This window comes from Eptesicus fuscus, chromosome 7, assembly GCF_027574615.1.
Source record: "Eptesicus fuscus isolate TK198812 chromosome 7, DD_ASM_mEF_20220401, whole genome shotgun sequence".
Lineage (NCBI taxonomy): Eukaryota > Metazoa > Chordata > Mammalia > Chiroptera > Vespertilionidae > Eptesicus > Eptesicus fuscus.
The window spans coordinates 30,985,319-31,009,093 of NC_072479.1; the positions used below are offsets into that span (position 1 = coordinate 30,985,319).

A 23,775-nucleotide genomic window follows, 5' to 3' on the forward strand; every position below is an offset into this window, starting at 1 on the left:
ATTTATTTTATCTTCTATAATTGAAACTTTGTAGCCTTGAGTGGAGGCCTGGGCCCACCAGGGTGTGTGGAAAGCTTGGCTTCCTCCATTGTCAGGGAAACCCAAGCCTCCTGCTCACTCCGAGGCTGCAGCCATCTTGGTTGGGGTTAATTTGCATACTCGCTCCTGAATGGCTGGTGGGCGTGGCTTGTGGGTGTAGTGGAGTGATGGTTAAATTGCATACTCTTTTATTAGATAGGACTAGAGGCCCGGTGCATGAATTTGTGCACTGGTGAGGTTCCTCGGCCTGGCCTGCAGGATCAGGCCAAAACTGGCTCTCCAACATCTTCCATGGGGTACCAGATTGCGAGAGGGCACAGGCCAGGCCGAGGGACCCCACAGGTACATAATCAGGGCCGGGAAAGAATGCAGGAGTTTGGCCAGCTGGGGAGGGACTGCGGGATGGCTCCAGGGCATGTCCAACCCGTCTTGCTCAGTCCTGATTGTCCGGACCCCGGCAGCCAGCTAACCTACCTGTCAGAGCGTCTGCCCCCTGGTGGTCAGTGCACATCATAGTGACTGGTCAACTGGTCAACTGTCTGCCCCCTGATGGTCAGTGCACGTCATAGCAAGTGGTTGAGCGGCCTTAGTATATCATTAGCATATTATGCTTTGATTGGTTTAACGGACAACCGGATGACCAGACACTTAGCATATTAGGCTTTTATTATATAGGAAAACAAGAATATTCAACTTCCCAAGCTAAAAAGTTAGAAAAGGTAAAATATTTAAATAACTAGAGGCCGGTGCACAGATTTATGCACCAGTGGGGTTCCTCAGCCTGGTCTGCGGGGATCAGGCCAAAACTGGCTCTCCAACATCCTGAGGAGTCCCAGATTGCAAGAGGGCAATTCTCGGGTGACGCGCCCCGGCCCGGGATCATGCTCCCTCCTCTCGTCTCCCAATGTTATGTCACTTTCTCTTTGTATAGGCAGTCCTCGGGTTACATCAGACTCGACATACATCGTTTTGTGGTTTCATGGTTACGTCACCATCTCCCATTTATTTATTGAAAAAAAAAAAAATTCCGTCACATTTATTGAAAAAAAAAGTTCCGCCATTTCAACGTATGTACATATGTGCTTTATGTTTTTTATTATTTATTTACCACAAGTAAAGGTCAGGAATTGTTATCTTTTAATTTTTTTTTTTTTACTGTTTCACTTCATTACTGCTGTGTATGTGCTCCATTTGAGAGACATAGGTGCTTATGTAGATGGGTTCTGAGTTAATGGATCTCCGATGTAACCCGAGGACCTACTGTATCTGTCTCGCTTCTTTCATCTCACTTAACCCTGTTTGGTGGTAACTGACGACTTGTGGGCATTTAGCTGCAAAATGCAATTATTTAGCAAACAGGATTTACTTAGCCTGGAATCTAGTCAGCCTAGGGCAGGACCCTGCTCAATGTCAGGCTCCCGCCAGGCCCTTCCATCCAGGCAAAGTCCTGTGGTGGTGCAAACCTCCTCTTTCCTACCTGAGCTGCTCCTTCGCCTCCTTCCCTCCCCAGAGGTTGCCCACTGGCGCTACTATCCACCTGGAAGGAGGGAAACCATGGCCAGTTTCCAAGCAGAGAGTGGCAGTAGGAAAATGTGCTGCCTCAACTGGAAATTGATATTAAGCAGATGGGCCTGTCCAGGCACCAAACATCGGGGCCACAGCCAGTAGGTCCTATACGTCTCATCAGTTAGCTAATCAAGTCGAAAAGTTTCTGTAAGGGCCAGACTCACAACCTCTTCAATGGGCTAGAGACCCGGTGGGGAGCCAGACCCGAAGTGGGGAGTCAATGGGCTACAGGCCCGGTGCATGGATTTGTGCACCGGTGGGGTCCCTTGGCCTGGCCTGCAGGGATCAGGCCAAAACCAGCTTTCTGACATCTACCAAAGTGTCCAGGGTTGTGAGAGGGTGGTTCTCGGGTAACGTAGCTCGGAATCGGGCTCCCTCCTCTCTGCTTCTGGGTGAGTCACCTGAGAACCACAACTGCCAAGTCACTGCAGCTCAGCAGCTCAGCAGGTCCTGCGTTGAGCATCTGCCCCCTGGTAGTCGGTGTGTGTCATAACTATCAGTTGGATGGTCAACCGGTTGCTTAGGCTTTTATATATAGAGAGAAAGGTATGAGTAGTTTTACTGATAATCTTAGCATACATTGAAAGAATAGTTGTACTCTTACACAAATATTTTCACAGAATAGAAAAAAAAAAATGTTCCCTTGACTCCTTTTATGAGCCACCGTAACCCTGACTCAAACTAGACAAAGGCCATTCTAATGTCCCAGATAAATATGGATATTAAGAGTTTTGTTTGCTTGTTCTTTTTATTGTACCATTTACACTCAGTAGTTATTTACTTTGTGATAAAAAAGCTTTTAAGAAAAATTATTGACCAAAAAAATAATGGCACACACACCAACCAAAAGTTAGCTTTAAGAGTGAATCTGATAATAAACTAGTAAGAGTCTGTCAGTCAGGTGTATTTCAGTGACAGAAACCCATCTAAACTGGATTATATAAAAACGGAGAACTCGGTGGCTCTCCTATCTGATGAGATGTTCAGATTAGCTGTCAGGGTTCTGTATTTCCAGCTCAAGCTCTGACTTCCTCTCAGGATGATGAGCTCCCACTGACACCAGATCATCTTGCTTCCTACTCACTAAGAAATTCCAGGGGGGGAAAGTTAGTCTCCTTTCCAATAATTCCAGTGAAAATGCCAAGAACTGATTCTCACTTGGCCACTATTGGTTACTTAAGTGATTAGTCCCGATGGGCAGAAAATGGGTTCCTGGTCCATTACAGGTGCAAGCAGTCCCTCCTCAACAAGACAAACTGAGAATATAGAAGAGGTTTCCTAAGGGAAATTCCAGATACTAGAGAAGAAAAGGGGAACTGATGCTAGAAAAGCACACACCACAGATAGCCACCAGAGTCAATACCTTAAAAGAACAAAGAAAAAAAGAAAAAAGACCCCCCCCCCCAAAAAAAAAAGACATAATGAGCAGCTCAACTCACCAGCCCAATTCCTCTTCTCTAACAAGGCCCCCAGGAATCTGAATTTAAATTACATTTGCCTACAACAATGATGAATCTGAACAATTTTGCCCTCAGAGTGACTGGGAGTTGGCATTTTGGCAGGCAATCCAAATACAATAGTATACAGATGAACTTTGATTGTTACTCTCTATCTTGCAGAAGCTTTGAATTATGAAAGCTGCTCATATAGTTCTTAGAAAATAGTTATGCCTTGCAATAACCCCTTTTTCTGAGAAGCTTTCTATAGCTCATTTAACCCATCCCCAAATATTCCTGTTCATATGGAGGTGAGTGCAGCTGTACTTGCTCGGAGAAAAGTCAACTACAAGAAAACCCAATTTCCAGGTCACGTAAATTCCGGCATGCTTTTCCACATTTGAAAATGAGACAATACTGCATGTACTGACTCTGTACTGACTCAGCTGAAGTACTTTTGAAAAACAAGTACCTCAGTACAATCCAAATATTTAATTTACAAAGTTTTGTTCTACAAGTAAAGTACCTACTGTTTTAGGTAAAGGCTGTCTACTTCTTACAATACAAAGTTGTTAAGCCTAACATCCCATGGGTTTTAGTTTTTGTTTTAAAAGGGTTTTCTTAACTCAGTAAATTACACTATTGGTGAGGAAAATCAGTATCAGAATATTTGTTTCTAAAAGCCACCAAGAAAGGAGTGCATTTAAAACAGTGAACTCATTCTTAATTATCGTTCTCTAAGAAATGCCTTCATTTCTCAGTCTTCTCTCAACTTATTTCAAAAGGCAAAATAATGGAAATATGAGCAGATGTCATTCCTTTGGGATATCTCCTGGAAAAACAAGAGGACTCCAGGGCATAAATCTCCATCTCCTGATTCTGGTGACATCTTCATTTGTCCATCCGCAGATGTAACTGTAAGGTCCCAGAATGTCCCAATGCTTGACAGAACATGACCTACTAAGACTCCCTCAAGAATCTGCTCAATCATGGCTCTAACTCTATCAAGCTTTCCTAATTAATAGGGTACAATTTATTTATACCTAGGAGGGCCAACCACTTTCATCACCATTAGACACAGACTGACATCTGAAATCAATTAACTTTTCCATCAAAAACCTGGAAGTGCATTTTAGAACCTATTTGAAAATGTAAACAGGTTTACACATTAATTAACCGGATCTCCCAGACAATTTATTATGCTTTGGCTCCCTCACAAAAAAAGATGCAAATTCAGAAGTTATGAGTTGAGTTTTCATACCTGCTTTGAAAGAAATAAGCTTTTGAAATTTTCTTTTTTTATACATTCTTCTCAATTCAGCAAACAAAAATGAATAACTATTTTCCTAATCAGTTTCCTCCAGTTAAAATTACTAAGCTACCCATTATATAAAACACTGGCCAATGTAAGAAATTAGTTGATAATAAACACATATTATAATGACATTGTATTGACTTTTTCTAAAATATATTTTTATTGATTTCAGAGATAAAGGGAGAGGGAGATAGAAATAGAAACACCAATGATGAGAGAGAATCGTTGATTGGCTTCCTCCTGCACGCCCCCTACTGGGGACCGAGCATGCAACCCAGGCATGTGCCCTTGACCAGAATCGAACCAGAACCCTTCAATCTGCAGGCCCATATTCTAGCCACTGAGCCAAACCAAATAGGGCTGTATTGACTTTTAAATTTCAGCCTTCCATACTGTGAAGCCTCAATGACAATATCACATAAAGAATATTTATAAACGAGCAGTCTTTTTGCTATTATGAAAACATCTTCCTTCATTTAAAAAAAAAAAATGGCATTTTGTTGCCCGACCAGTGTGGCTCAGTGGCTGAGCACCAACCTATGAACCTGGAGATCACAGTTCAATTCCCGGTCAGGGCACGTGCCTGGGTTGTGAGCTCAATCCCCAGTGTAGGATGTGCAAGAGGCAGCCAATCAATAGTTCTCTCTCATCATTGATGTTTCTAGCTCTCTCTCCCTGTCCCTTCCTCTCTGAAATCAATAAAACTATATTTAAAATATAAAAATGACATTTTGTTTTCAGTAAGCAAACTGGCATGATAATATCAAGACTGCACCAAAAATTATTTCCTTCTTATGCTAAAAAAAAAAAAAATTAGCCCCGGCCAGTATTTCACAGTGAGCATCAGTCCATGGACGAAAGGGTTGGGGATTCCATTCCTGGTCCAGGGCTCGTTCCTAGGTTGCAACTTTGACCCCCATTGTGGGATGCAACCAATTGATGTATCTCTCTCTCACATTGATGTCTCTCTCCCACCCCCCTCCCTTCCACTCTCTCTAAAAATCAATTGGGGGTGGGGGGAGGAATCCTCAAGTGAGGATTAAAAAAATTAAAAAAATAAATAAACTGTACACAGTTAATCTATGGAGACTACTTGTCACCTGAGTATAGGCAGGCAAAAGTAATGAGTAAAAATAATAATAATAATAATAATAATAATAAGCAGCCTATAGGAGCAACTATATATCTGCTATATGTCCAACCAAGTCAACAAAGTATATGGCGTATCTCGTTGGCCTGAGAAAGCAGTACTCATTCAAAGAGATGATGAAAAGTCCTAGAGAGAGAAACTCCCACCTTAGCAGCCCTCAAGGGCAGCAGAAACAACTGATCTAGGTGACATGAGCTGGATGCCTAATGAAAGCAAGAGAGTAACACCTGACATGAGATTTCAGCGCTAGCTGTGCTCCCCCACAGCGCGGTGACAAGTTGGGGGAAAGAGAAGATAGAAGGATGTACTTAATATGTCGCTAAAATTATCCGCAAAAGTCTTAGGTGTGCATTTATGAAGTTCATGTTCCTATTTAAAGCAAAGCTCTGTTGTTACATTTATTTTCTTTAAAGTTCTACATCCCAAATGTTTACTCATGCCTGTAAGATGTTATGAAGTCACATATCCCTAATTCAAAATTAATGTGGTAGAGGTAGTGGTTGGTCTTTATATTTTCTATATGTTTTTATTGATTTCAGAGAGAGGAACAGAGAGGGGGAGAGAGACAGAAACAACATCAATGAGAGAGACACATCAATTGGCTGCCTCCTGCACGCCCCCTACTGGGGATCAAGCCTATAACCCAGGCATGTGTCCTGATCAGGAATCGACCCGGTGATCTCCTGATGCTTAACCAACTGAGCCACACCAGCCAGGCAGTGATTGGCCTTTATAAATTCTTTAAACAAATGCACCAAGAGAGTGGGTAACTGCTCCCTAGTTTATGCCCCCAAGAATATAAACAGCTTGCCAATTAGAAAAACTCAAAATAACCCAGTCCTGAGATCCCTGAACCAGATAGAGAGCAGAAACATCAAATAAATTTTAAAAATGACAGTCCATGGAGTAGTACAGCTGGTTATTAACCATTTGGAGAAATGTTTTTTCACCAAAAATACAGACTGCAAGTTAAAAGAGCATGCCCCTTTTCCTCTATAAAAATTAAAATAATTTTGAAAACTAAGAGCCAAAAATATTGGTTGGAATACAGTACATGTTCTCAATGTTTTGTAGGCAGCAAAATGTAGTGCAATCCTTTTTGAAATTCTGTTCACCCCTTTAACACAAAATTGTTTAATTGGAAACATCCTAAATATGTTTAAGTATCAAAAACATATTTCAGACCCTGCACAACATATCCGTTCCTAACTCCAAATACTTTTTGTGAAAGGAAAAGAAAAAAAAGTATTAGGAAACAGCAATAGTAGGAGCTAATGTCAAGAAAATTTAAAAATCCCTATTTTAATTATATGTTATATGTTATGAAGTAGACACTAGCAAATTTGCTAAAGCTGTATTTGCCATTTCTCCTTCTTTCAAAGGAATAAAAACATTATTGAGTGTGTCACAGAATCTTAACATATTCATATATAGTCCCACATATATACTATTATATTCATGTATATTCATATTTTCCCATAAATAAGCAATATGCACATTATCCATGATTTCTTCAAGATTAGGCACTCTAAATCCATAGCTTCTCCATTAAAAGATGATTCACAACAGTTTCAAAATAACGTTTTGACAGTTTCCAAAATAACTTCATACTTTGTATTTCAGAAACCTAGGATTAAACATTATTCTGGCTCAGAAGTTAACAGTATCGCAGAAATTGATTAACCAAAAAAAGTAAGAACTCTCACAGCACATAGACAGATTACAGGCTCTGAAGTCACACTTGCCCAGGTGCAAATCTCAGCCTCACCATTGGACCCTGGGCAACTTATTTGAGGTTTTCTTTACTTAACAGTTTCCTCATCCAAAAACGGGAAATCTGTTCATTCAGTAACTGAGCACCTACCAGGCTCCAGGCATATAACAGCTGCCATCCTAGGAATTCAGCCCAGAAGAAAGAAAGAAAAATAAAAAATAAAAAAGTTGCTGCCCTCATAGAGCTCATATGCTGGTGGAATAATATCTCATAAGGCTGTGGTAAGGAATTAGAAAAATAATAAACAAAAATAATTCATAACAACAGGGTTTTTAGAAATGCATCATTAGGCGGTTTCATCCTTGTTTAAATATCATTGAATGCACTTACACAAACCTAGATGGTATAGCCTACTACACACCTAGGTTACATGGTATAGCCTATTTATTGTTCCGAGGCTACAAAACTGTTACAGCATGTTTCTCTACTGAATACTGTAGGGAACTGTAACACAATGTTTCTAAACACAGACATGATGGAGTAAAAATATGGCATAAAATATAGAGTATTTTATATACAGTGCATGTGTGTTGGGGAGGCAGAAGTTGCCAAAGGGAAGGAGAGCATGTGTCAGGAAGGAGGGAGAAAGGAAGAGAGGGAAGGAAGAGAAGGGGAGAGAAAGGGAGGACAGAGATCTCAAAAGAGACCCAAAGAGATGAGAAATAATAAAAGGGAGAGAAAGAGAGAGCAACAGGACTGAGAGGAAAGAGAAGTAAAGAGGAATGGAGAAAAGGGAAGTGAGTTTGAGCACACAAGTGTGTTTGTATGCACAAATGAGTAAAGGTAGGGGTGCGCTCGAAAGCTCCTCAACAGCATATTAAACCTCCTTGTCCATTAAACCCCCAGAGCCGACTGATGTTAGCAGGGAATTCAACAGTGTAGTGGGCTCCAGCCTTTTCTTTCATGATAATCCTATGGGACCACTGTCATATATGCGATCTGTGGGTGACCAAAACACCGTTATGATGCATAGAACTGTAAAGCACTCTTGTGTTTTGTCTAACACAAAGATACACTCAATAGACAAGAGCTATAAAACCACAGGATTGATAACAGCTATTATCTCACAGGACTGATGACAGCTATAATTATGCAACAGGATTGTTATAAAGATTAAGTAAGCTATCATACAAAAGCACTTAGCCTCGGGTTTAAAAAGATCTCTACACATATTAGCTATTATTATTAAAATCATTAACATTATGATTATTTCTGATGTAATCTCTATGCAGTGGGGGTGGTGGGTGAGGAGAATGGAGTAAAGAATGCCAGTAAGATCTTTTAAGTGCTTTCAGAAAAGGCAAACACCATGCTCAAAGGTTTCAGGTCACCTCTCAAAAGCATGAGGAAAAGATGTCAAGAACCATCTAGTCCCTTCATCTGAGTCATGCATGCTGGTTTTCAACACAAGCCTCATTCCATCAACACCACAGGAAGTTTTAACATCAATCATTCTTTTCTGTTTGTTCTTGTGTGTGTCATTTTTTTGTTAATCCTCACCTAGGGATATTTTTCCATTGATTTTTAGAGAGAGTGGAAGTAAGTGGAAGAAGGGTGGAGGAGAGGGAGAGATAAAGAGATGGAAAAACATGGAGATGTGAGAGAGACACATCAATTGGTTGCCTCCCTCATACACCCCAAATGGACCAGGAATGGAGCCTGCAACCAAGGTATGTACCCTTGACCTGAATCGAACCCGAGGCCCTTCAGTCCTCGAGCTGACGCTCTATCCACTGAGCCAAAATGGTTGAGCAGTGTCCCATGCACCACAAGGCCTCCTTAGATTCCCAGTCAGGGCACCTGGCTGGGTTGCAGGCTCAAACCCCAGTAGGAGGCATGTAGGAGGCAGCCACCTGATGTTTCTTTTTCACATTAATGTTTCTCTCTCTTCCTCTCCTCTAAAATCAATTTTTAAAAAATGGTGCAACCTTTAGAGCTCAATGATATTAAACTTAGGAGGCACTTCGGAACTTGTTGAAGTAAATACAAAGGGAAGGCCAAAAAACTACAAATAAACACAGTGTGTCATCATACAACATCTGAATTGGCCTACTGCATGTTTTCCTGGGACAACTATTTTCTTTTCCATCAAAAACATCTTTAAAATAAATAGTTTCTATCTGTTGGCACCATCTTAATCCTCTTTCCTAAAGCATTGGCCTTATTACCGCTTATATCTGCTCTAAGGGCTAAGTAGGACCAGTAAGGTTGAATAAGATCAAGAGAATTGGAGCCCACTTGGACCAAAAGGAACCAGGACACTGGGTTCTCTGTGCCGACGCTCGGCCTCGCAGTCAGGAGTTCAACTACCACACCCAAAAACAAGTCTAGAAAGTGAAGCTGTGCACACCTTTCTAGAGTAAGGTAGAAGGGTCCAGGCAGGTCAATTGTGATATTTAAAAAAGTGTCTGCCTCTCTTACTAGAATATAAGTTGAGGAGAGGAGATTTCTTTTTGTCGGTATGTGAATATAAATGTATCAATAAATATTTGTTTCTAAAGTAGAAGCAAGTCTAAATTTTTTTTTCTAAATATATTTTATTGATTTTTTTTTACAGAGAGGAAAGGAGAGGGATAGAGAGTTAGAAACATCGATGAGAGAGAAACATCAATCAGCTGCCTCCTGCATGCCTCCTACTGGGGATGTGCCCGCAACCCAGGTACATGCCCTTGACTGGAATGGAACCTGGGACCTTTCAGTCCACAGGCCGACACTCTATCCACTGAGCCAAACTGGGCAGGGCAGAAGCAAGTCTAAATTAAAGGAGTTTGGCACACTCAAGAGAAGCCAGAGTGATTCCGTGGCTACATGGGTCTTCTGGGCAGGAAAAGAGAACCACCCACTCCTCTTCCTCCTCCAGTCAGCAGACACACTCTGGGCCACGACCAAGAAGGCTCTACACAGATTTTCTGCGAAATAAGCCAAGATTGGAATGCACTGGGAATTCTATTTCTTGGGTTCACATTAAACAACAAGCTACCCTTATTGATTAAACCTAAGCATATCATGTAACTACCACTAAAAATAGTATTTTAAGAGCAAACTGTGTTTAAGCACACACTGTGTGCCACATTTCCACATAAGAGGTTCACACAACTTGCAGCATTTAGTCCACTTAATTCATTCGCTTACTGAGTAACTCCTGTGTGACAGACATAAAGCTAATGCTGTTAGTCTCCATTTCACACATTAAGAAATCAGGGTCTGCAGAGGCTGAGTACCTCTCCCACCATCCTACCGCTAGGGAGTTGTCAAGACAAGGTTCCTCTCTCTCCAAAAGCACATGTTCTGTTTAACGGCTCACCAGACAGAGGTACTCACTGCAGTTATTGCCGACATTGTTCCCAATGACTTCTAAACTTTTTTAAAAACTGTGGTCATATTTAATTTCGGGGGGAAAAAATAGGAAGGACCATCTTAACACATGAGCAGTATTTTCTTTTTATTATATTACCCAGACCAATTTTCTCATCTATTACACAGACTGATTACCAAATCCGATTTGTCATATTACAACTATCCAAAAGCTATTTGGAAACAATATAAAGTTAACCCTCAAGTGTCAAATAGCTGCTATCACTGAGGATGATCAAAATAAAGTGCTAAATGTGTTTAAGTAAAAAAAAAAAAAAAAGCCATTCAAATAAAATGCCAGAAGAATAATTGGAAGAACTCAGCCACAGGCCCATGGAGAAGGGAGCTCTACTCCACTGAATGTGTCAATGTTTTTATACTGGCTAACAAACCAGGCACAGCAATGCATACCACACTTGTTCCATGCTTTAGAATCTTTAGGTAAAAAATAATGCTCTCCTGAAATTACTTTTCTTATTCTTTTCCTTCCTTACAATTGCCATTATTTGGCTTTTGTTCCACTTTAAATCTGGCATTCATTAGGCACCACAGTGAGATATAATAGAAACAACACTGAACCTTGCATCAGGATACATGCTCCTATCTCCGCCCTACCACTAGCTAGCTCCAAAACCGTAGACAAAATCTAACTTTTCTAGACTTCTATTTTCTTATGTGTACAATTAGGATATAAAGTGTAAGGCTAAAGTTCTGTTAATGTTATCTAAGTCATGAGGGAAGGGGTTGTCCTAAAATTTGAAATTAATTCAGTGTCACTAGTATCTCCTGGCATCGAGGAAATGACCACCCTCTCATTTAGTTTTGTTGTTGCATAATCAATTACCACTAATGTAGGAACGTATAAGACAGGTTTATGAGCTCACCGTTCCCTAGGTGGGAAGTTCAGCATGACTCGGTTGGTTTTCCGCTCAGGGTCTCATACCAAGCTGAAATCAAGGTGATGGCCACACTGGCCTCTTATCTGGAGGTTCTAGGGAGGAATGAACTTCGACTACACTCACTAAGGTTGCTGGGTGACTTCTGTTCCTTGTTGTGCTCAGACTGATGTCACCATTTCCTTGTTGCCTGCCTGCTGTGAGCTGCTCATTCTCAGCTTCTAGAGCAATCTATCTTCCTTCTTACATGCCCCGCCTCCTTCTTCAAACCAGCAATGGCCAGGTGAGTAGAGTCCCTCTCAGGCCTTGAATCTCTCTCACCTTCTCTTTTGACACTACCAGAGAAAACGTTCTGCTTTTAAAGATCTCACCTTTTGGGGTCAAGCCCGTTTGGATTATCTCCATATCTTAAGATCAACTGATTTGGGACTTTAACTACATCGGCAAAATCCCTTCACAAAAGTTTCTGGACTTGTGTTTGGCTGAATAACCAGGGGACAAAATTATGCCCATTGTGTGTGTATGAGTACTAGTATGTGTGCGTGTGTCGCTTCACAAAGCTGGCGTCTTGATCATTTTTGAATTCCATTCCAATGTGCACATAGGTGCTGAAATAAGATGTGTCCCATATATATCTGTACTAATTCAACAAAATACTACCCAGGAGACAAATGCAATGTGGGCCCTGAAAAAGAAAATACCTATGGAGAAGGGCTCCTAGTGGCTCACTGGGCTCAGCTTTTAAAGACAGAGCCAGCAGCCATTTCTATCCAGGGGCCTCTCATGCAAACCGCACTTCAGGGGGAAGCCTGCACTGAGCTGCCTGCCCCCCAGAAGCACTGAACTGCTGCCTGCACTGTATTCCTACTGGATGAGCCAGCCTTTATGAAGGAGTTCCTAGAATTTTGTTTCAACCAATAGGACTAAGGCCCCATCAGCATCTCTATCAACCAATCAGAGCAGCTCCATCAGAGCAGCTCCATTCTGACCAATCAGGATAGTGCTTTTTAGACTAACCAAACTGCGAGGATTCGAGAGTCTTCATTTGCGTGAGGCCGGACCAATGAAAGGCCATGGGCAGGAACCTCTGTCTAAATAAGTCAGCTCCCCTCTGGCTAGGAGAGCGAAGTTTCCATTTTCACTGAAGACTGGGTTTCCCCAAATGGAGTTGAAACACTGAAGACATCTCCCAGGAGCAGAGCAGAGCTGCCTGGAGCAGGTGGAGCAGAGCAGCGCTGTAGAGCAGGAGAGGGGCCTCACTCCAGAGCAATCGGCCCCAGGGCCTCCTTAAAAGCTGCTGTTTCACGGCCATGCTGCTTCATAATTGAGCTGTAACACTTAATTATGGAGCTATTCCACAACTATGCTGTATCACAACGGAGCAATTGTATTGAAAAAACTCTCCTCCTTCACCACGCCCCACACTGGGGATTCCTGTTGATGGTGCATTGGTGCTAAGGATCCTTGGTTGAAACACACATAGTGCTAAATGCTATTATTGAGTGAGCCCTGTCACTCAAGATGAAAGAGAAAATGCAATGTGCCTACCTCAGAGCATATACTTTATTAGTCTGATGGATGAAATGTTGACGATGTTAGTTGTTTCAACAGGAAAATGCCAGGTAGGATCAAAAGCTAAAGAACTGAACAAGCGAAGAAAGAAAATTTAAAAATTACACATACAGTTCTGGGTTATTCCAAAAACTCTAATGTCCCATACCTTTTTCTAACAGCTACAAAAGCTTTTTGCATCACTAGAGGAAACTTCTAATACAAAGAGAGGCCTCTATATAAGAATTCTTCAATGTATTTCATAAAGCTTTCAGCAGCCCAGGAACACAGGCAAACAATGTCTCTCCAGCCAGGGCCAGTAAGTTACAATTTAGGATCAGCACCTTGAACAGTGCCGACGAGCAAACAGACTGCCCATGCGAATAGCCAGACAAAAGAAGCAAATCATTCTGCCACTTCCTAATTCAGAAGGCTGAAGCATTTTGCAGTATTTCTTGAATTTAAAAAATAAAATAATAAATAAACCGGTGTGTGTGAGGGAATTTAAAACTGTTCACTATATTCTTCAATGCTTTAAATAAGCCACTGAATATCAATTCAAATAATTTCTTCTTTAGCAGCTGTTGGCCTGTTGTGCATCTTGATAAAAACAAAATGGTAATTTTTTTTTTCCCAAAGCATAAATAATCTTGTTCTATTGCAGGCTGATGTGACATCTGCATTAAGATAATTCCCCTCTCCCGCTTTTATCTATTTGCCCATTACCAAAGGGTAAGTGGTGTTTTCTCCAGGCTCTTGTGTGCTGATATATACACGTTTCCTGGCAATACCCATTTTAAGCTACTGAAGAGCAGCTTCAAAAGAACATGAAATTAGCTAAACGTACATCACAACACGGTGGGATTTGCAACAGGCTCCCGCAGATAATGAAACTTTACTTAGGACGCCTTTTCTGTTCCGTCAACACATGTCAAATACTATTAAAGGGATCGCACCTTCAAAGAAACCTCAGCTGATGTAATTTAAGTTTCTCTTGTAGCACAGAGGAGTTACAGCATTCTTTGTGACAGTTTTCTTTTCAGATACCACAAAAGGTTTTCTGCAGCAACTATTACCTGTCCATCTCCCGAACGGCCAGGTAAGATTTAATCATCGTGTGCTCCAGGCATGAGTGGCTTTAATTTGGGGTTGCCTGAGCTCTGCTTGGAATGAAAAAAATTAAAGGGTGCACACATGATCAGAAGGGGAAATAAATTCCTGTTGTTTCTTTCAAGATGATCACTGGTACCTTATTCTCTTTTTTTTTTTTTTCTCTCTCTCTCTCTTTCCAGCAGTAAAACAAGGATTTAAATTCTGAGTTCTTCGATCCAAACCTGAGATAGCAATGTATTCGACAACAAAAGGAAAGCCAATATGCATCAGAAACCCCTCAAAAGAAAAGTGTAAACTTGTCTTCTGAAAGTTAAATTAATAGTTTCATTAGCCTAAAGCAGGGATGGGGAACCGTTTTTTCTGCCAAGGGCCATTTGCATATTTTTATCATCATTTGCAAGTCATACAAAATTATCAACTTAAAAATTAGCCTGCTATATTTGGTCAAACATTTAATTAACTCACCCCTAATTCCTTGGCAGGGCCAGACCAAATGATACTCAGGGCCTTATATGGCCGCAGGCCAGGTGTTCCCCACCCTGGGCCTAAAGAGTTAACTTTTTTCTGAGAGATATGTAGCTGAGGGCACTTCCGGAGTGGGGTTTTGGTTGGAAAATAGCTAGTTAAGCTGCTTGTGAGGCATCTTGTTGGTGTCTTTCCCACCCCTCACTTGCAGCTCCCTGCTCCCAGTCACCCTCCAGAGAGGGTCACCACTGCAAGGAGATGTAACTAGAGGTTTGCTGGCTAGAGTTCCATAAAAGTTTATGTTGACTCTATAAATACAAAAAATGTAAAGGCAAATGTGCCTCTTTCTACACTTAGCCTCTGCCACTGCGCTCTGCCCAGAACAAGGACCTGATGCTAAGAAGTGTAGCCACCATCAGGTAAGAAGGAAGCAGCCTGTGGGAGGATGCAGGTCAACACGCCCTGGATGACCGAGGAGAAAGGAAGGTCTGTGATGTTGAGACGCTCAAGGTGCTGGCTTCGGAACTTATTGTTATTTGAGAAAAAAATAAACCCTTATTTGTTTAAAGTCTCCAGAGACAAGGTTTCCTGTTATTTGCAAACAAAAGCATTTCAAACTGAAACAGTACTTGAGTCATATTCTCTTTGATGAAAGTACTAACAGTTCAGATTTCAAAAGATTTCCATAATATTTGCTAATGTGTTCTCAAACACACAAATACTAAATGCTTTTGACAGATATTGCCATAAAAAAGTTTATGGAAAGCAAATACACATAATAGTTATTACTGGTCAACAGTAATCAAAGTTTTATATTTATGTAACAACTGGTTACCAAACACTTAATATATGCTTGCTTATTTATTTTTTTTAAAAGGGCAAAAAGACAACAAAACCATTCTCTCCTGGGGGGGGGGGGGGCGGAGGAGGGGAGGAATGGGAGGCAAACAGAAAAACAATGGGAAAAAAAAAAATACAAAATATATACTAGGAAGACATTGTAACTAGGGAGTGAGATTTTCCTATGGTGTTATAAGAGTTATATCTTCTACTAGAGGCCCAGTGCACGAAATTTGTGCAGGGGGGGAGGGGTTGTCCCTCAGCCCAGCCTGCGCCCTCTCCAATCTGGGACCCCTCAAGGGATGTTCGACTGCCCGTTTAGGCCCGATCCTACGGGGCCTGATCACCCCCTAACCACTCCCCTGCTAGCCTGATTGATGCCTAACTGCGACCCTGCCAGCCTGATTGCCCCTAACTGCCCTCCCCTGCAGGCCTGGTCGCCCCCAACTGCTCTCCCCTGCAGGCCTAGGTCCTCCGCAACTGCTCTCCCCTGCAGGCCTGGGTCCCCCCCAATTGCCCTTCCCTGCAGGCCCGGTCACCCCCAATTTCCCTCCTCTGCTGGCCTGGTCACCCCTAACTGCCCTCCCCTGCAGGCTTGATCGCCCACAACTGCCCTCCCCTGCAGGCCTGGTCCTCCCCAACTGCTCTCCCCTGCTGGCCTGGGTCCCCCGCAACTGCCCTTCCCTGCAGGCCCAGTCACCCCCAACTTCCCTCCTCTGCCGGCCTGGTCACCCCTAACTGCCTCTCCTGCTGGCCTGATCGCCCACAACTGCCCTCCCTTGCAGACCTGGTCCCTCCCAACTGCCCTCCCCTGCTGGCCATCTTGTGGCAGCCATCGTGTGTCCACATGGGGGCAGCCATCTTTGACCACATGGGGGCAGCCATCTTGTGAATTGGAGTGATGGTCAATTTGCATATTACTCTTTTATTAGATAGGACAGTGTTAGGAAGTTAAAAGAAAGAGTAGATTAATAGAAAATAAAGCTATCAAAAAGGTACCTGTAGAACAAATAGGGCTTGTGATGGATTCTAAAGGACGGCTAGGACTTAAATAGACAAGGCAGAGGGAGAAAGGACCTCAAAAATTGTAGCATAAAATTCAAATTTTAGAACCAATATCAAAATTGGATATGGAATGCTTAGGGAAGTATGGACACCATTCTAGCTGAAAGGGAAGGCTTGTGTTGGAGAACAATAAAAAAGAATAATAACTAAAACTCCCATTTTTTGAGAGCCTGATAGTCCTTGCCTGCCTGTCAAGGTGGTGACTGCTATATATCTGTCCTTTCATTTAATCCTTACAATAATCATATGAAGCAAGTATTATTATCCTTATTTACCAAAGGTTAAACCAAGGTTCAGAAATTAAGTGGTCTGGCTACTCAAAGCTGCAAAAGAATTTTCATAATAAAGATGGATAATAGGTAAAGACATAATCAAATTGTTATAGAAAGGTAACTGCCTACATACGAAACAATCCCAATGCAACAGAGTGGGTAGAAACTAGAGGCAAGGAGGTGACATGGTCTGTGTATGGATGGTGAAGAAGAGGTAATAAAGTGGACTGGACCCAGGGAATGAAGAATATACAGGATATAGTGGAAAGCCATCTTCTTTAGAAGCCAGCTATTTCTCAATTCTAATTTCTTCTCATTTAAATGTTATCCAGTTATTTCCTGTTCTTATCTATTATACGATGATGACAAATAATGTACATATTGTAGGTATCACAATATTTTTTTAAAGACCTCCTGATTAGGTCCCCTTGTCTCTTAGGCTTAGCCATGAAGCTGGAGATATGAACAAGGATGACATGACACAGGGGAAGCTTCAGAAAAAAAAATAAATAAATAAAAGCATGTGTCTGTCACCCTGGCTGGGTAGACCTGGTACCTCTTTTGTGAAGCGGCAGCTGAGGAGACTGGTGCTCGCCATGGCCGATGGAAAGCCCAAGGAAGGAGTCAAGACTGAGAACAACGATCATATTAATTTGAAGGTGGCGGGGCAGGATGGTTCTGTGGTGCAGTTTAAGATTGAGAGGAACACACCACTTAGTAAACTAAGGAAAGCCTATTGTGAATCACAGGGTTTGTCATGAGGCAGATCAGATTCTGATTTGACGGGCAGCCAATCAATGAAACACACACTCCTGCACAGTTGGAAATGGAGGATGAAGATACAATTGATGTGTTCCAGCAGCAGACAGGAGGGGTCTACTAAAAAGGGAACCTGCTACTTTACCCTGGAACTCTGTTCCTCCAGACCAAGAAGACATTCTCAGTTAGAAAACTGCAATCGGGTTTTAACACATCTGACTGCCACAGTATAGTTTTCGTTATTCTTTCATTTTCCCCTTCCCCATTCCTTTATTGTACATAAAGTAACTGATGGATGTGCACAAGAATTTGCATTTTTTTTAACTAAATGGTCAATGGTATGTTTTGATTGACATCAAATGGATATTGGATGGGAAAAAATACTGGTTTTGTGAAAACACCCCCTTTCTCCATTAGTGGCATGCTCATTCAGCTCTTATCTTTATACTAGAGGCCCAGTGCATAAAATTCATGCACCGGTAGGGTTCCTAGGCCTGACCGGCGATCAGAGCTGATCTGTGGGGTGACGGACCAGCGGGGAGACTGGGGGGTGGGGGGGACTGCTGGCACCCGCCTAGGCTGGCCTGGAGCCTGTGGGCTGGGGGCAGCTCCTGCATTAACTGTCTGACCCCTGGTGGTCAGTGCAGGTGATAGCAACTAGTCATTCCACTAGTCATTCCGCTATTTGGTTGATTTGCATATTAGGCTTTTATTATATAGGATTCCAGTAAGTTGTTTTCCTCTCACTGTTTAACAAAAAAAGGACAACATAAAAATTCTTGCATACCTTGTTTGGAGAATTTTAATGTTTTTCATTTATCTTTGTAAAACCAAGGACAATTTTATAACTTTTTTGTACGTAGCTGTTACATGTAGGGCAATCTGTCTTTAAGTAGGGATAAATTACTCTAAAAAAATGAATCCCAGATAGTTTTCCCTTCAAGTCAGTGTCTTGTTGTTTAAATAAACTTCTTGTTTAAATTGAAAAAAAAAAAGAAAGCAGGTATCTATCTATCTTAAAGATGCAGAACACAGAAGATTCACAAAAGTCAAGTACATGCTGTGGTCTTGTACTGACTAGGGAAGGGAGCTGCTTTAGGAGGAGCCCTAAAGTATTAGGGGTAATGACAGTCATCTTTGACCATACTAGATTCACCAGGGCTTCTACATGGTATGCACTGGCCCCAGAATTTTATGTTACCCAGGAGGGGAAATACGAATGATTAAAAAAAAAAAAAAAAAGAAAACAGCCCTAACCAGTTTGGCTCAGTGGATAGAGGTTGGCCTGTGGACTCAAGGGTCCCAGGTTCAATTCCAGTCAAGGGCATGTACCTTGGTTGCGGGCACATCCCCAGTAGGGGGTGTGCAGGAGGCAGCTGATCAATGTTTCTCTCTCATCAATGTTTCTAACTCTCTATCCCTCTTCCTTCTTCTCTGTAAAAAAAATCAATAAAATATATATATTTTTTAAAAACCATATGTATGCATTTAGGTATGCACGTAGGTATGTATGTATGTATGTATGTAAAAAGAGAACTGGCATCCAAACAAAGGGATTTGTTCAATACACAGACAGAACAGAACTAGTTGCATCTCAGCAATCACTTATCCTGATCACATAATAGCGGCAACTGAAATAAATGAAAATTCCAAGGGCTCCATGCAGACCTAAGGACCCCACACCCTTCTCCGATGTCCCACTTCCTCCGCCATTCACCCAGATGACTTCTTGATGGGGTGCAGATAGGAAGGCAGACCCTAGAGTCTCCCCATTTTACCTAAAGCTATCATTTCATTTCGCTGGACCAAGTTCCTTCCATGTGACTACGTAGTGTTTCCCTTCCCTAATATCCAGGAAGCAAAGAAGGCCAGATCAGTTAATGGAGTAATAAAAGAGCTCCATTTTCTCTGTACATCTGGGCCAACCTTCAAAAATCTGGCCAAGCACTGATACCCCAGGAAAGCCCTGTTGAGAGAGAACACAAATAAACAACGTTTATATTTGGAAAGCATGTGTAACTGGATATTAAAATAAGAATTTTGTTCCAGGCCTCAGATGATAAGTATGAGATACACAGGGAGGTAAAACTGAAATGCAAATTGCAAAGTAGGGTCCTTGTTGATCTGATGGGACCAGAAGTATCAGGTAAGAGATTGAGAACAGGAACAAGAGTGCTACCTCCTTCACCTCAAGAGAGAGGAACCGCAAGCCCACACTGACAGCTAGTTATGACAGCTGTCCCCGAGTTGGAAATCACCATTTACTCGCATCTCTACCCTGAGAAATATCAGGTGGCCTGGGGCAGCACTACAAAGTGCTGTGTCTGCGAAGTACCTGATGTTTTTCGCTTCTCAGAAGAGGTCAAAGATGGGCAAATGTTCCCCATGGATTAGCAGTGGGTCTGGAGAAAGAAGCGTCAGCTTGGAGACACTTGGGGTCCCACCTAAGAAGGCCATCTGGGAGGGTCACTAATAGAGAAAGACTGTGGCATAGGTCACCACAACACAAGGGCTGAGGGCAAAGCATTGGTCTGAGAGAAAAACGAAACAGTCCAGGGAAGCTGTGGCTGGAGGGTCCCAGCAGGGACGGCTCCCATGGATTTGGAGATTCACATAAGATAATGAGTCCGCTCTGAATAGCTGTTATGTCCAGGGTTTACAAAGCCAGTGTGAATCCACAATACAAAAAAAAAAAAAAAAAAAGAACTTTCCTGTGGACCCTTTACACTATATTATTTTAGTTCACAAGCATCTATGACAGCACCTGGTGAATGGCAGAAGAAACAGTAAAGGAGAAAGAAGTAGCCACTAGAAGTATACTCCAAGAGACAAGAGTTCTCTGTCTTGTTTTGTGCTAGAACTATGCCTGCTACATAGAAACTGTTCAAAAAGCACTGGTTGCCCATCTTTGACCTCCTATCACACACAGCCCCATTCCAGAATACAGATTCCCTTCTCTAACAAAGTCCACCAGAGACAAAGATTTTCTTCCCAACTGATACTATAATTACAATTTAAAGGGATTAAAAGGCTCTCTAGTACCAGAAAAGTCAGAGGACTTGCTAGAATTTTCATTAATAATGGGAGATAAACGTTCCCCTCTGAACATATTTTAAATAGCTAGTAGAAAGCATAATTTAAATTTGCATTATGATTTCAACCCGTAAGTTGTACCTACTTAATGTGCTAATTACCCAGGATATGGTTTACAAAGCAATTTACCATACATGTTCCATTTCATCTTTATAGCAATCAATCACACTTTCATAGTTTAAAGAATTAGAGCTCAAGGAATAGTAAGCAACAATGTTGTTTCTATAACACAGGTTTATAAAGCCAACTCCAATACTCTTTCCAATATACCTCCTATTTTTCTTTCATTTTTCTGAGTCAGTCTTCCTGATATAGTATCTCCTATCCACATAAAACTAGACTCTTGCCTTAATTACACCCCAGCTATTTCTAACAGATGGTCCTTTCAATCATTGCTCGATTCATTTAGCCTATCCTGGCCTCCTGACTAATGATTACAAAATTTGTCTCAGATTTTAATATAGGGTTCGGCAAAAGTAAATAGAACTCCCAAAATAATAACCCATAAACAAGATGGGATTTCAAACCACCTACATAAATATACACTCTAGTGCTGGAAATGGCAAGGCTCTGATAATACTGGACACCAACAGACTCCTTTCTTTTTGCTCTGCTTTAAAAAAAAAAAAAAGATTTCTTATTGATTTTAGAGAGAGCGAAGAAGGGGGAGAGAGAGAGAGAGAGAGAGAGAGAGAGAGAGAGAGAGAGAGAGAGAAACATCTATGTGAGAGGAAAACATCAATTGGTTGCCTCCTGCACACCCCCTACCAGGGATGGAGCCCACAACCCAGGTATGTGCCCTGACAGGGAAGCAAACCATTAACTTTTCAGTGCAAGGGACAATGTCCAATCAACTGAGCCATACAGCCAGGGCTGCTCTGCTATTTTTGACTCATGGCATCTGCTTTCCGACCCATCTTGGTCCCACTATCACACCTACATTCTAGCCAACCGCAAACGGGAAAGGAAACGGTGGGCATCAAGTTAGACACACCTCTTCTTCCTACATCCCATTGTCCAGAACTACATCACATGGCCACACCTAACCACAAAGTGGCTAGTCTTCAAGGGTTCAAAACATGCCTGGCACTGTTTAAAACACTGCCAATAAGATTCATATAATCACTGTCATATTCATTCATAGGACAAGCATAACTCAAACACTTTTCTATGTACCATTTTTAATTAACTGAAGAGAAGACTTACTAAAGCTAATCTTACGAATTTTTCACCACTGATCAAAACTGGTACCACTGCCATTAAAATAAGTAACAAAAATAGTTGGTTCTGCTTTGCCAGAATAGCCTCAAAATGTTTAAATATTTGGTAGTAAATAATCTGGAATTCTCACTCCATATGAATGAGAGCATGTTCAACTATTGTGTTTTCCTACGAGGTCAACAGACAATTTATTCCAAGTGACTCAGAGGAAAATGTTCCCTTGTCTTAAATAAAACTCATCACACAGCAATAAAACTTGAAAAACACTATAAAACTAAAATGAACACCAGAGCCATCCTGTTGCTTGTGTCTATCTATCTAAGGAAAAAAACAAGTAATATGAACAATTCCTATGCAATCATTTGGAATGCAAATGTCTCTGTCACTCAGTAAGTGATCACAAAATTTAAAAAGCAACAGACACTCTTCATAATTAAAATCACAAGACATAGCCTCCTCATAGGTTAAGTGAAAGGTAAAAAGTCTGACAATGTAGCTTAAAGCGCAGGATGAAAATCAGTTCCTCCATGACACCCACTCTAACAAGTCACCATTGGTAAAGATGTGGTCTTATACTAAAGATAGTATAGGTTGGTCACCTGACATAACAATTTAAGGGAACACAATAATCACAGTCATTTGTTCTTTTCAAACTTGCAAATCAAGAAAAAAGAAAAAAAAAACTAATTATACTAGATCAGTGGTCGGCAAACTCATTAGTCAACAGAGCCAAATATCAACAGTACAACAATTGATATCAACAGAGCCAAATATCAACAGTACAACTTTTGAGAGCCAGATTTTTAAAACTTAAACTTCTTCTAACACCACTTCTTCAAAACAGACTCACCCAGGCCGTGGTATTTTGTGGAAGAGCCACACTCAAGGGGCCAAAGAGCTGCATGTGGCTCGCGAGCCACAGTTTGCCGACCACTGTACTAGATCAAATGACTTATTTTATTTAACTTGAAACTATTAGAAATTTCCAAGAGCAGAAAAATAAAAATACCACAGCAATTCAATGTCACCTAGTAAATTATTGGGAAAGTTGAGAGAGAATTTAAAGCTTGCCTTCCACACCAATGGACTTTCTTTCCTTTTCCCAACATATATTTATTGTTCCACATCATTCCCTGAAATGCTTTATTTTGAATGTGGTCCTCTGAAGAACATCAGGGAATTATCTCCCTTCGGGCATTGGTATTTAGGCATTAGAAAGGTAAAATATTCCCCCTTTGAAAAGCATTCAAAAAGCCTCAATAGGCTGGTTGTTTGTGGCTTACTATCAGTAAGTTTGAGCAGCCCAGATTTAAGTCAACCTCAAATTTCTTTACAAACAATCAAAACTGCAGTTGGAGAGTTCTGTACTTTTTTAATGTTCAACTTCTATTTCTCCATTTATATTTCCTGAACTATTTGCAATATGTATATAAACAAAACCAAGAGGCAAGCCTATTATGTTGCTTACAGTGGCATCTACTTCCTGCTCCTTTCCTGGGGTAGACAGAGCCGCTTGCCATTTTAAATAAATATATTAATGATGTGGGTATTTTTTAAAGTTTCCAGGGTCGTTGCCTTAAAGCAGTAAACAGAACTATCTAGTCTCACAGTGTGTGGATGCTTTGAGTATAGGTTCAAATTCATTTCTAAACTAAGCTGCACGAAACAATTGTAATTATTAACATTACTCTCCCAGTTAGTGTCAAGTCAGACCTGACATTAGGAAGAAAAAACACACAAAAAAAAGCATGTGTTAGACTGTTCAGTTGAACATAATATAGGATGAAATTATTTAGCTAAATTAGTGTTAATATTTACTGTTATTTAAATTTATCATTATGTTAATGTGTTTTAAGTTTCTCAAAA

The 23,775-nt window shown here is 41.2% G+C and overlaps 2 protein-coding genes and 1 long non-coding RNA gene across 4 annotated transcripts in view; 2 read left to right on the top strand and 1 right to left on the bottom strand.

The window, feature by feature from the left end:
- TMTC2 (transmembrane O-mannosyltransferase targeting cadherins 2) overlaps positions 1-23,775 on the bottom strand; it is a 415,782-nt gene that overhangs the window by 344,914 nt on the left and 47,093 nt on the right. The window contains exon 1 of one of the 2 annotated variants that reach the window (XM_054718817.1): positions 11,519-11,612. The exons of the other annotated variant lie outside the window; for it this stretch is intronic. Coding sequence (XP_054574792.1) covers positions 11,519-11,544 — 26 coding nt within the window. The 5' untranslated portion in view covers positions 11,545-11,612. Of the gene's footprint in view, positions 1-11,518; positions 11,613-23,775 lie in introns of those variants that run through there. 2 annotated transcript variants of the gene reach the window in all.
- LOC129149764 (uncharacterized) lies at positions 11,634-15,228 on the top strand. The gene is made up of 4 exons (XR_008556572.1): positions 11,634-11,813; positions 14,113-14,180; positions 14,374-14,484; positions 15,017-15,228. It is a non-coding gene; the product is annotated as an uncharacterized LOC129149764 (long non-coding RNA).
- Positions 17,432-17,729, top strand: LOC114232328 (small ubiquitin-related modifier 2-like). The gene is given in 2 exon segments (XM_054718818.1): positions 17,432-17,589; positions 17,592-17,729. Coding segments are annotated over 2 exon segments (285 nt in total). The 5' UTR covers position 17,432; the 3' UTR covers positions 17,720-17,729.